Source organism: Stegostoma tigrinum, chromosome 35 (genome assembly GCF_030684315.1).
Source record: "Stegostoma tigrinum isolate sSteTig4 chromosome 35, sSteTig4.hap1, whole genome shotgun sequence".
In the NCBI taxonomy this organism is placed as follows: domain Eukaryota; kingdom Metazoa; phylum Chordata; class Chondrichthyes; order Orectolobiformes; family Stegostomatidae; genus Stegostoma; species Stegostoma tigrinum.
In genome coordinates, this window is record NC_081388.1 from 8,625,144 (window position 1) to 8,638,685 (window position 13,542).

The 13,542-nt window shown below is 47.3% G+C and overlaps 2 protein-coding genes across 2 annotated transcripts; both read right to left on the reverse strand.

Moving 5' to 3' along the window:
* Positions 1 to 262: 262 nt before the first annotated feature.
* LOC132206330 (zona pellucida sperm-binding protein 3-like) lies at positions 263 to 4,303 on the reverse strand. The gene is made up of 12 exons (XM_059639991.1): positions 4,254 to 4,303; positions 3,708 to 3,732; positions 3,237 to 3,336; positions 2,670 to 2,860; positions 1,713 to 1,828; positions 1,528 to 1,631; positions 1,265 to 1,442; positions 1,055 to 1,181; positions 882 to 970; positions 670 to 791; positions 461 to 595; positions 263 to 384 (listed from the first exon to the last, which is right to left on the reverse strand). Exons 1-12 carry the CDS (start codon positions 4,301 to 4,303, stop codon positions 263 to 265), a joined length of 1,359 nt encoding a protein of 452 aa, XP_059495974.1.
* Positions 4,304 to 9,350: 5,047 nt separating this feature from the next.
* Positions 9,351 to 12,207, reverse strand: LOC132206331 (zona pellucida sperm-binding protein 3-like). Its single transcript, XM_059639992.1, has 9 exons — positions 11,785 to 12,207; positions 10,825 to 10,940; positions 10,638 to 10,741; positions 10,369 to 10,546; positions 10,159 to 10,285; positions 9,985 to 10,073; positions 9,757 to 9,878; positions 9,549 to 9,683; positions 9,351 to 9,472 (listed from the first exon to the last, which is right to left on the reverse strand). The coding sequence occupies exons 1-9, from the start codon at positions 12,205 to 12,207 to the stop codon at positions 9,351 to 9,353; spliced, it is 1,416 nt and encodes a 471-aa protein (XP_059495975.1).
* Positions 12,208 to 13,542: the final 1,335 nt, after the last annotated feature.

A 13,542-nucleotide genomic window follows, 5' to 3' on the forward strand; every position in this document is an offset into this window, starting at 1 on the left:
GTTCACACCAGTGTTCCTATTATAGAGGGAAATGGTCTGAACAGTGCTCTCAGGCGTGGAAGTCCCATTTGGTGTTGCCAACAAGACCCTGTGGTCACTGCAAGCAGTGAAGCCTAAGCAGTACATTCAATAAAAATGGATTTAGAAGGTTTTCTGGGGGGTTCATAGCATAACCCCAGGGGTATCGACTCATGATGATGCAGAGACAAACTAGACACAAGAAACAAGAGACAAGGAGTCACTGCTTTATTGGACTATTCCATCAATAGTTGAGTAGAGTTTGCTGGTGCTTCCTGTACAGGAACAAGGCCATCAACGAAGCAGAGATCAGGGAGACAGCTGTCACTGTCAGGGACAGCATCACAACCAGCTCAGACTGCACACCTACACAGCAAGGAGAAACCAATGGTTACTGAGGGAAACTGGGACAAAGAGGCAAACTAGCAGTCAGGCAACTCACCGCCTGGAGACATCTCCTGCATCCTTTGCTCATCCTCAGTCAGGGGCTCAGTTGCCAGGCTGGTCAGCTCAGGATCCAGAATGAGCAGGGGGCCAAGCGAGGCCTCACCCTCCCACTTCAATCCACCTTCACTCTCTGCAGGAAGAACAGTACGGTCATGGTCAGGGAAAGCGTGAAAAGCCCCAGAGTCTCATGAGTCAGTGACTTACCAGCTTCAGGTCCAAGGTCTCTCCTTCCTCTGGAGGAGAAGATGATCTCCCTTGTGCTACCACAGTTCCCCACATGGCAACAGGCACAAATGTCACTGGTTGATTCCTCCAGTGGGCTCCAGCTAAACAAGACAAAAAGCCCATCAACCACATGGAGCATCACCTCTCCCCAACAACATCACTAAGGGGCAGCAAGTGGGAAAAACACTCACATCTTGTGCAGCTTCTGGAAAGTACAAGCTTTGTTCCTGGAATCTCCCTGATCCACCGCAACAACTTTCAGGTGACAGGTGATGAACATCTGAGGGACACATTCAGCACAAGTCAGTCAGTGTTTAGTCACTCCCACCCAGTGGGGAGAAGCCACTCAGCAGCTTCCTCTTACCAAGGATTGTTCATCTCCATAGAAGCAGAAGGCATCCAGGTCAAACCTGAGCTTGTCCGGCTCCCGCTGGTCTCTCGGCAACACAAAGGTTGAAAAGGAGTCCTCAGCTTTGCTGTCCACGAGGCAACTACAGGTGAACAAAGGGCCATGAAGTGAATGGAGTGAAGTCATTGAGATGGGAGCAGCTGGAGAAAGCAGAGAGCTCCTTACCCATTGTAGTCAATGATGCTGTATCTGGGGCTGGAGTCCTTGTCTGGGCTCAGTGTAGCTACACAGCGGTCAATGTACAGCTTCAGGGGCATGTGGTTGTCCATTGAAACAGATGCCTCAATGTGAATGAGGTCTCCCAGGGAGTAGACAGTGGAAGTGCGCTCTGTAAGCCAGTCACCTGACATGCAAGAGGACAAGGGTTAGTGTGAGTTGCACCTACTGAGTGACACCAGGAGATCCCTCCCCAGCCAGCCCTCACATACCATTCATTAGACGCAGGGAGAATGACAGATGCCCTTCTCCAGACCTGGTGGAGCTGAATGGGATCCAGGTGGGCTTGATGGGGTCACTGCTCACATTGCCCGTCCTGGGGAGAGACAGTGCAGCCATTTTAGTCTAGTGTCAGGTGACAGCTACAGATGATGTTGACAATCTAGCAAAGGCTCACCTCAAATAACGACACACAATGGGAAAGACAGCTCCATTGGTTCTCACAATGACAGACCCAGGATAGTTTGGGATGTGGGTCAGATGGGTGGTATAGATCAGGAAGTCTCCAGTCATCTGAAAGACAGCAGATTAAAGAATGGAAACAATTGGAATTGAAGGTGCTATGCAACTTAAGGAATTGTGGGAATGGGATGATGTCCTTCAGGAGCTTGGCAGGTGCCAGCTGCTTGTTTGCACACAAGCAGTGAGACCAGTTTTAGGGGCAATAAATCATAGCTCAGGGGTTAGTCATTTTGGACCAATTTGACTAGGTCGTGCATCTTGTAATAGATCAGCAATGATCAGATAGGGAATGCATTTACATTGGAAATACACATTTGTTGAAGCAGATAGATGGGTTTTGTGGGGGAAAAGAAACATTGAAGGAACTAGAACATGGTTGTGATTCTCTCAGACACATTCTGGTTTCCTCAGATATCAGCAAAGCTCCAATATTTGAGTCTATCACAAGGATAAGACCAAACTAATCAGCAACGTACTCAAAACAGAACAGGGGATAATCTAATAATAGAGAAACAGAACACTTATCCCAGGAGCCAAGTTATTCCAAAGGCAATGAAAGTGGGAATTTGGAGACATTCAAGAGCAAGGCCCCTCTTAACCTTTTGTTAAAGAGTATGATCCACACAGGATGGGGTTTAGAGGAGTGACTAAAGAGAAAACAAGCCTCAAAACATAGAGCTGATGAAGTTCAGGAGAACCAGAAATAACTTACAGGCCATGAGGACACAGGTTTAAATGGTTCTGTGGTTCCCAAACCTGTCTTAATCTAAGAGAGAGAATCTCAGTTTGAGACCAAGAGAAATTAGACCCTATACCAACAGCACTGCAGCTAGCATCACAGCAAGAAACACCACAGTTAAAGCTTCCAGCAACTATGAAGGACTCCCATTACCTGCAATCTGCTGCCACACTCATGCAGGCCATAGTCAAAGAGGACAGTGTGGTTCTCAGGGTAGACCCTGGTTGGCTGACAGCCTGCTGTCCCCAGGGTCAGGTCAGCAGCATTAATAGGTGCCTGGTTCCAAATAAATCCAACTGGGCCCTGACCTGCAGCTTCTGCTCTCCACACTGCACCATCACAGTCTGCAGTGGGGACACACTCCCACCCTCAGACATTCTGAAACTGGAACCAATGGAACCCCCGTGAGGAGAAACTCTCTCAGGTACAGGGGTGGCTCTCACTCTTCTCCATGGAATCCTCTGGCTCAGAAACTGTTGCCAAGTTTCAGAGCAACAAACAGCTCCAACTAACACCAGCACAGGAAACAAACCCTTCACTACAAAATCCCCCATGATGCCAAACAACTCAACCACCACTTCCAGCCCCCACCCAGCTCCTTTTATACACACAACCTGCACTCACCTGACACCAATCAGACCAGAAGCAGCAACAATGAACCAATGATCCAGCCCCAATCTCTGCAAATTCCACCAAAGTCTAAATCCATTGGCTTCTTACCAGAAGGGCCCATTTCATTTGGACCAATAGGAATGGCTGGGAGTTGCCATGCTGTCACCTGACTGCATTCTGCTGCACAAGTCCTCATGGTGATGGCCCCCTGAGCACAATCGAGTCATAGAGTGTTCAGGCACAGAGAGATGTTCTTTGGCCCAGAATGGTGCATTCTGATCAAAATGTCCATTGTGCTAATTTCATTTCCTCGCACCTTGCCCCTATCCTTCTAAACCTTTCCCATCCATGTATTTGTCCCAATGCCTATTAAATGTTGTTAATGTAGCCCCTCAAGCACTTCTGTTGGCCCCTTACTATGTGTGCACACCACCCTCAGGGTGACCAGGTTGCCATGTCTTTTCAAGACTCTCATGAGCTTATACACTTCGAGGATATCCCCTCTCAGTCTCCTATGCTGTAAAGAAATTCGCCTGAGCTTGTCCAACCTCTCCCTCTATCTCAGGGCAACAGTTTCACCTTTTCCAATTTAATCGGATTGCTCCTGTAACAAGGTGAACAAAACTGAACACAATACTCCAAGCAGAGATACAGAGCCTGTTTTGCAAAACATCTGCACTTGACTTGCAACAAACAACTTCCCACAAACTGGAGGAGAAGCACCTCATGTCCTGCCTCAGGAGCTGATGCCCAATGGCCTAAAGGTGGATTTTACCAGTTTTCAAAGCTTCCCTCCCGGTCCTCATCTCATCTCAGGCCTCCTTGGCCTGATACATCCTGTCCTAAGTTCTCTCCCATTTATCTGCGCCTCCCACCGCACTGACTAATCCCTATCAGCCCTCCCTGCACTCACCTACCACCATCCCACCTATCTTCCCCAGCACCACCCCTCCTCTGTATTAACTTCTGACCTCCCTTTCCCCTCTCCCATTTCTGAAGAAGGGTCCCAACCTGAAACGTCAACTTTCCAGCTCCTCTGAAGCTGCCTGGCCTGCTGTGTTCATCCACACTTTGCCATGCTGACACTCCAAATAGGTCCTGCATATCTGCAACACAACTTCCCACCTTAGATGCTCATTGCCCTCATTGGCGAATCCCAGCGTGCCAAACGCCATCTTCACTGCCCTGTCTACCCGTCACTCTGCATTCAGAGAATTGTGCATCTGAACTCCAATATCCCTCTGTTCCACTACATTCCTTACAGCCCTACTGTTCATCCTGAAATTCCCACCTTGATCTCACTTTCCAAAATGCATCATGGAAGCTTATCAAAGGCCTTACTGAAATCCATATGGAAAATGACTTCTGCCCTCCCATCAAACTTCCTGAACACTTCATCAAAGAACTCTGACAAATTTGTGAGGCATCATCTCTAATGCACGAAGACATGCTGACTACTCCTAATCAAACCCTGTCTTTTCATATGCATGCATATCTTATCCCTCAGAATCTTCTCAAGTAACTTGCCTATCACACATGTTACGCTTACAAGTGTATTATTCCCAGGTTTCTCTTCTCAGCACTTCCAATACTTCCAACACCTCCTCCACTGTGACATGGACTGTCACCAAGATATCACCACTAACTTCCCAAAGTTGCCATGTCTTCATGTCATTATTCACAGTTCACAAAGAGGCAAACTATTCATTGAGAACCTCATTCATCTCCTGCAGTTGCACACATGCATGTCCACTCTGGCCTTTCAGAGTTCCATTTCTCTCTCCAGTTATTTTTATGGCTTTAACATACGGAAAGAATCTATTTGGATTCGCCCTGACATTTTCAGTCAAAGCTGACTCATGCCCCTCTTGAGACATCCTGATTTCCTTCTTCAGTTAAATCCTGTAACCCCTCTCTCCCTCCATGGCTTCCCTTGATCCCAGTTGCCTGTACCTGATCAATCCCACCTTCTTTGTTCTGGTAACAGCCTTTTTCATCCAGGGTTCCCTACTCCTGCTTCCATGCTGTATAACTCCATGACTCTGTGAGTCTGTGAAAGAGCAAAGTCAATAGCAATTTTTCAGTTAAAAACTGACAGAGCCACAGATGCAGTGAATCAGAAACAAAAACGGAAATTTCTGGAAAAGTTCACCAGAGCTGGCAGCATCTGTGGAGAGAAATCATAGTTACTGTTTCAGGTAGAGAGACCCTTCCTCTGAACAATTCTTCAATAGTGGCCAAGGATATGAACATATTGTGTTCATCAATAGGACAAACATTGAGGGCAAATTACGATGTTCAGAACAAGCTACTAGTAAACATAGAGTGCGAACTTACTTCAGTACAGATGTATCGGGGTTGGGGGAGTGGGTAAGTGTGAAGATTAGTTCACACTGATTGAAAGTGACCTGCACATGTTTCCATAGGAACCGCAACTAAATAAAGATGAAGGCACAGAACATGATTGTGAAGAGATTACCTGGTCCAAAAACCCAGAATCCTACACATTGTAAAAGAAAATAGCGGCTTCACCAGAGGAGTCCATGATGAAAATTCCACGAGATGAACGCTCCTGAGATGATGTTATGGGGCAACTACCTTAGTTATCAGGAAAGAGTTCAGCTGCAAAAGAAATTCAGGAGATGAAGAGTTCTCCAGCTAAGGTGATAGAGTAACGCCCCTGGGGTAGCACGAGTTTCAACCTCAGCTCAAAACACCAGCATTTCCAGCAGTCTGCTGATGTAGAGCTTTAGAATAGGATCGAGGCCAATAGCCCTCAAGTCAAAGACCCACCAATCTGCCAAGTCTGAAGAGAATGAATTCAGGGAGAATTACAAAACCTCCAGGATGCCATGAAGTTGTAAAATCGGAGACTTGGGGGAATGTGGGGTCACGGTTAATTTAATGGTCCATGCAAAATAGGGTAAGGTTTGATGGAGATGTTGTATGAAGTAATAACTTTGAACGGTTTAACTCTAGGAAGAGTTTTATCCAATCATGTCTTGAGGATCTTGGAACCCAAAGAGGTTAGAGATCTTAACCTAGATTTCCTCATCATTGTGGGAGCAACTTGGTAAATTAGGTGGTTTGTGATCACTGTCACTCACTAAATGAGACCTCGTTTTTTCGAAAAAAATGGCCTCTTCTGGTTGAGACTCATTGGTCACTTTACTTGCCCACCAGCCGGGTTGGTCACGACGAGAGGCTCGTAGCAATGAAGTGCCCTGACCACAATCTGAGGGTGGTAGGCAGGGCAATGTATACAACATGTACCATTCGGCCCTGTTTACTTTCAGATTGGTGCAGTCGCAGGATCGCAGTAAAAACAGATTTGAAAGCGTCAAACTTTGAAAGAGTCATTGGAAGCAGCAAGGCAAAAGGAATCAGGTGAGATATCCACATGCATAAGGCAATGCCAGGGTCCGTGCCAATAGATGAGATGAGCTGACGCACTGAGTGCCAACCCTGCTCTCAATCCCAAGTCCTCAGTGTCTGGTTACTGGTGCCATCTGATTCCATGAAAAGACATTGCTTTCTGTCTACATTCTTCCTGAAGCTTCCTCGTCTACCCAGAACAACAGCTGCCCGGCCAATGTCAAGCCAACAATGTAACAAAGAGCCAAGCTTACTGTGAGCCTTTCAGGGGTGGTGAAGGGCTGGTTACTGTCCAAACCACCTTAAAGTAAATGCATTCTGATCTTGTCTCTTTTCAAGTTAAGAACGTGCTGAAAGCGATTCGCAGACACTGGGGTGAAAAGTTTGAGGAGATTGGTAGTTGGGGTTGTGAATGAGGTTGTAGACATGCTGGCCGAGCCGTTGGCTTTGGGTGCAAACATTTCATCGCCCTGGTAGATAATATCATCAGTGTGCCTCTTGGGAAGCGATGGTGTTCTGTCCCACTTGTTATTTATATGTCTCTGTTTGCTTGAATGGCTGGTATAGCTTCCAGTTCTGTTCCTCAGTGATTGAACTGTCCCAATGTACAAACCACTGAGAAACAGAACCGGAGGGAATCCCAACCATTCCAGCAAGCTGAGACACAGAATTAACTAGTAGGACAGAACACCATCGCTTCCCCAGAGGTGCACTGACGACGTTACCGAGCAGGGTGATGAAACGTTTGCATCCAAACCTGTTCGCTCAGTGAGCACATCTCCAACCTGAATGGGGTGAAATTTGAAGTGTGGCATCTGTGGTAATGTAGGGAGAAGCAGCAGGAATGCTGGGCACAGCAAGATCCCACAGAGGTGCTCACTGAGGGAAAATGAGTGATCAGAATGACAGCCAACATTCACCTGTGCTTCTTTGAACACAGTGCCTGGAGTATATTTAATTTACAAGCAAATATGTGAGCGGAATGGTGATGAATTTAACTTTTTACCCAACATAACGTAGCTCCAACAGTGCTTGCCCACAAAGAGGGACTGAAGCATGGTGCGAGATCATAGAAAGTTAGCCCCAGTGGCTTCTCAGAGAAAGGATGAACACAGTAATACTTCCACACACCCAAAACGAAGTGCTCAGAAGCACAGAACACCCTTTCGTTTTCCTCCAGACTGAAATGATTGAATAACACTGTCAGAGGACAAGCTCCAAGCTCAACAATATTGTTCTTTCTCTGCCTGTGATTGAATGCCGTGGGTAATTACGATGGCCTTGTGGTATTATAGTTAAACCAGAGACACAACAGGTGATTTTCTGAGGAGCTGGAGTCAAATCCCACCACAGCAGATGCTGGAATGCAAATTCATTGAAAATATCAGTGATTAGCCTGTCCAATAATGACAGAGTCTGTTACCAATTGTTGGGAAGAAAATCCATCTCGTTCACCAACATCCTTTACAGAAGGAAACTGCCATCCTTGCCTGGACTACAGCTGCCCTCTGGACAATAAACACGCACCTAGCCTGTGCCACCCTCATCCATGAGGAAATTATTTTAAAAATTGTTTGACAATGGTCGGTGCCCTGCTTGATGTAAATCAAAACAGGATTACTGAAACGCTCCAGGGCACTGAACATCTTAGAACATTTGTGTGAAGATATTACAGGAGGAGAACACATTATAGAGAAACACACCACCACAGTAATGGAGTTTTTAAACAGCTAAAGCTCACAAAGGTGCTTGGGCAGTAACTGTCAAATGTGTGTTGTGGCCCTCTTTATAATTAGGTCATCTGCAACTGGGTGTAGTTTTTGGAGCAGAAGGGATGACACTTGATTATTGTTCACCTTCAGGCCCCAGTTGTTAACGAGGGCCTGAAGGCATCTTCAGGCCTCTACTTTCCAAAACAGGGCCCCCATCCTGCTCTCACATTCAGATGCGATTTGCAGAGTAGATGCTTGAGTCAGGACTATCTGATATCAGACCAAAACTCCCAGGAGAAAGCCCAGTGGAGAAAAAAAACAAGCATTTAGAAGAGAAGGCGGATATTGAACTGCGATTTTTTTTTTTAATATTAACAAGATAGAGCCAGAGCAATGTGTGTCATGCACCAGTTTGATTTACCCCTTAGAATTCTCACCAGTATGTAAGCAGCCCAATTGTCCCCTTTAGTCCACACTGCTACCCCAAACATTCCAAAGAACAGCCCAAAACGCTTTAACCCTACGTCCCCCCCGTCTCTGACCCAGAGTGCCTATACATCCCTGTACTCTGGTACACTTTCCCCACGGAAAATTCACCAGGACTGGCGCACCTTTGGGCTGGGAGAAAGCACCTGAGCACTAAACCCAGTCACAGGGTGAGTGTGCAACCACCAGCAGGCAGATTGAACTCTGGTTCCTGGTGTGGCATTGCAGCAGTGTAAACCACTAAGCCTCCATGCCACCCATGCCCAGCAGCCAGGTAAAGAGGCACAGATACAGCATGGAGGGTGAGTCGGATCCATGTTTCTTACTCTGAAGACCCAGGCATCCTTATTCACAAAGGACCAGATGTAATGGGAGCAAACCCAGGACAGTTCACACCAGTGTTCCTATTATAGAGGGAAATGGTCTGAACAGCGATCTCAGGCGTGGAAGTCCCATTTTGTGTTGCCAACAAGACCCTGTGGTCACTGCAATCAGTGAAGCCTAAACAGTACATTCAATAAAAATAGATTCAGAAGGTTTTCTGGGGGTTCATAGCATAACCCCAGGGGTATCGACTCATGATGATGCAGAGACAAACTAGACACAAGAAACAAGAGACAAGGAGTCACTGCTTTATTGGACTATTCCATCAATAGTTGAGTAGAGTTTGCTGGTGCTTCCTGTACAGGAACAAGGCCATCAACGAAGCAGAGATCAGGGAGACAGCTGTCACTGTCAGGGACAGCATCACAACCAGCTCAGACTGCACACCTACACAGCAAGGAGAAACCAATGGTTACTGATGGAAACTGGGACAAAGAGGCAAACTAGCAGTCAGACAACTCACCGCCTGGAGACATCTCCTGCATCCTTTGCTCAACCTCAGTCAGGGGCTCAGTCGCCAGGCTGGTCAGCTCAGGATCCAGAATGAGCAGGGGGCCAAGCGAGGCCTCACCCTCCCACTTCAATCCACCTTCACTCTCTGCAGGAGAGAACAGTAGTCAGGTTCAGGGAAAGCGTGAAAAGCCCCAGAGTCTCATGAGTCAGTGACCTACCAGCTTCAGCTCCAAGGTCTCTCCTTCCTCTGGAGGAGAAGATGATCTCCCCTGTGCTATCACAGTTCCCCACATGACAACAGGCACAAATGTCACTGGTCGATTCCTCCAGTGGGGTCCAGCTAAACAACAGAAACAGCCCATCAACCACATGGAGCATCACCTCTCCCAACAACATCACGAAGGGACTGAGGTGGGGGAAGGGGAGGAAGAAAAAAACATGCTCACATCTGGTGCAGCTTCTGGAAAGTACAAGCTTTGTTCCTGGAATTTGCCTGATCTACTGCAGCAACTTTCAGGTGACAAGTGATGAAAATCTGAGGGACACATTCAGCACAAGTCAGTCAGTGTTTAGTCACTCCCACCCAGTGGGGAGAAGCTAAGTCAGCAGTTTCCTCTTACCAAGGAGAGTTCATCTCCATAGAAGCGGAAGGCATCCAGGTCAAACCTGAGCTTGTCCGGCTCCCGCTGGTCTCTCAGCAACACAAAGGTTGAAAAGGAGTCCTCAGCTTTGCTGTCCATGAGGCAACTGCAGGTGAACAAAGGACCATGAAGTGAATGGAGTGAAGCCATTAAGATGGGAGCAGCTGGAGAAAGCAGAGTTCTCCTTACCCATTGTAGTCAATGATGCTGTATCTGGGGCTGGAGTCCTTGTCTGGGCTCAGTGTAGCGACACAGCGGTCAATGTACAGCTTCCGGGGCATGTGGTTGTCCATTGAAACAGATGCCTCAATGTGAATGAGGTCTCCCAGGGAGTAGACAGTGGAAGTGCGCTCTGTAAGCCAGTCACCTAAAGTACAAGAGGACAAGGGTTACAGATAGTAGATGCAGCTCCCAGTGAGTGACACCAGGAGATCCCTCTCCAGCCAGCCCTCACATACCATTCATTAGACGCAGGGAGAATGACAGATGCCCTTCTCCAGACCTGGTGGAGCTGAATGGGATCCAGGTGGGCTTGATGGGGTCACTGCTCACATTGCCCGTCCTGGGGAGAGACAGTGCAGCCATTTTAGGCTAGTGTCAGGTGACAGCTGCAAATAATGTTTATCATCCAGTAAAGATTCTCACCTCAAATAACGACACACAATGGGAATGACAGCTCCATTGGTTCTCACAATGACAGACCCAGGATAGTTTGGGATGTGGGTCAGGTGGGTGGCGTAGATCAGGAAGTCTCCAGTCATCTGAAAGACAGCAGATGAAGGAATGGGGAACCAATTTGAAATGAATGTTCTATGCAACATAACATCCTATTTCCACAATTCCTCAGGGAGCTTGGCAGGCTCAGTGCCAGCCTCCTGTTGGCTCACAGAAAGAGTGAGACCAGTTTATTGGCAATACATCATGCTCAGGGGTTAATCATTTTGGACCAATTTGACAAGCTAGTGCATCAATAGATCAGACAGAACACTTACACTGGAAATACACTTTTGTTGAAACAGATGGATGGGTTTTGTAGAAAAAGACAGTAGAATCACTGAAGGAACAGGAACATAATCCTGATTCTCAGGCACTGCAGGCACATTTTGGTTTCCTCAGTCATCAATCCTCCAATATTTGAGTATATCAGGAATACAAGACAAAACCAAAGTGACCTCAATAAAATTAGTTTCAGAAAACAGAACAGGAAATAATCTAATAGAGAAATAGAACACTTATCTCAAGCCCAGTTATTCCAAAGGCAAGGAAAGTGGGAATTTGGAGTCTTTCAAGAGCAAGGCAACTCTGAAAACTCTTGTTTAGGAGTGACACCGCCACAGGACAGGGATCAGAGGAGCTGACTAAGGAGAAACAAGCCTCAAAACAGAGCTGGTCAAGTTCAGGAGAACCAGAAATAGTCTACAGGCCATGGGGACAACAGAGGGGCTTGGGACTTAGAACCCCTTCAGCCACAGACTAATCCAGAAGAGACAATCTCAGTTTGAGAACAAGAGAAAGTAGACCCCGATAACCACAGAATTGGAGTCAGCAGTACAGTAAGAATCACTTTAGACCAAGCTTCCAGCAACTATGAAGGACACCCATTACCTGCAATCTGCTGCCACACTCATGCAGGCCATAGTCAAAGAGGACAGTGTGGTTCTCAGGGTAGACCCTGGTTGGCTGACAGCCTGCTGTCCCCAGGGTCAGGTCAGCAGCATTAATTAGGTGCCTGGTTCCAAATAAATCCAACTGGGCCCTGACCTGCAGCTTCTGCTCTCCACACTGCACCATCACAGTCTGCAGTGGAGACACACTCCCACCCTCGGACATTCTGAAACTGGAACCAATGGGACCCCCATGAGGAGGGACTCTCTCAGGTACAGGGGTGGCTCTCACTCTTCTCCATGGATACCTCTGGCTCAGAAACGGCTGCCAGGTTTCAGAGCAACAAACAGCTCCAACTAACACCAGCACAGGGAACAAACCCTTCACTACAAAATCCCCCATGATGCCAAACAACTCAACCATCACTTCCAGCCCCCACCCAGCTCCTTTGATACACACAACCTGCACTCACCTGACACCAATCAGACCAGAAGCAGCAACAATGAACCAATGATCCAGCCCCAATCTCTGCAAATTCCACCAAAGTCTAAATCCATTGGCTTCTTACCAGAAGGGCCCATTTCATTTGGACCAATAGGAATGGCTGGGAGTTGCCATGCTGTCACCTGACTGCATTCAGCTCCACAAGTTCTCATGGAGATGACCCCCTGAGTACAATAGAGTCACAGGGTGTTCAGGCACAGAGAGATGTTCTTTGGCTCAGAATGGTGCATGCTGATCAAAATGTCCATTGTGCTAATTTCATTTCCTCGCACCTTGCCTCTATCCTTCTAAACCTTTCCCATCCATGTATTTGTCCCAATGTCTATTAAATGTTGTTAATGTAGCCCCTCAAGCACTTCTGTTGGCCCCTTACTACGTGTGCGCACCACCCTCAGGGTGACCAGGTTGCCATGTCTTTTCAAGACTCTCATGAGCTTATACACTTCGAGGATATCCCCTCTCAATCTCCTATGCTGTAAAGAAATTAGCCTGAGCTTGTCCAACCTCTCCCTCTATCTCAGGGTAACAGATTCACCTTTTCCAATTTAATCGGATTGCTCCTGTAACAAGGTGAACAAAACTGAACACAATACTCCAAGCAGAGATACAGAGCCTGTTTCGCAAAACATCTGCACTTGACTTGCAACAAACAACTTCCCACAAACTGGAGGAGAAGCACCTCATGTCCTGCCTCAGGAGCTGACGCCCAATGGCCTAAAGGTGGATTTTACCAGTTTTCAAAGCTTCCCTCCCGGTCCTCATCTCATCTCAGGCCTCCTTGGCCTGATACATCCTGTCCTAAGTTCTCTCCCACTTATCTGCGCCTCCCACCGCACTGACTAATCCCCATCAGCCCTCCCTGCACTCACCTACCACCATCCCACCTATCTTCCCCAGCACCACCCCTCCTCTGTATTAACTTCTGACCTCCCTTTCCCCTCTAACATTTCTGAAGAAGGGTCCCAACCTGAAACGTCAACTTTCCAGCTCCTCTGAAGCTGCCTGGCCTGCTGTGTTCATCCACACTTTGCCATGCTGACACTCCAAATAGGTCCTGCATATCTGCAACACAACTTCCCACCTTAGATGCTCATTGCCCTCATTGGCGAATCCCAGCGTGCCAAACGCCATCTTCACTGCCCTGTCTACCCGTCACTCTGCATTCAGAGAATTGTGCATCTGAACTCCAATATCCCTCTGTTCCACTACATTCCTTACAGCCCTACTGTTCATCCTGAAATTCCCACCTTGATC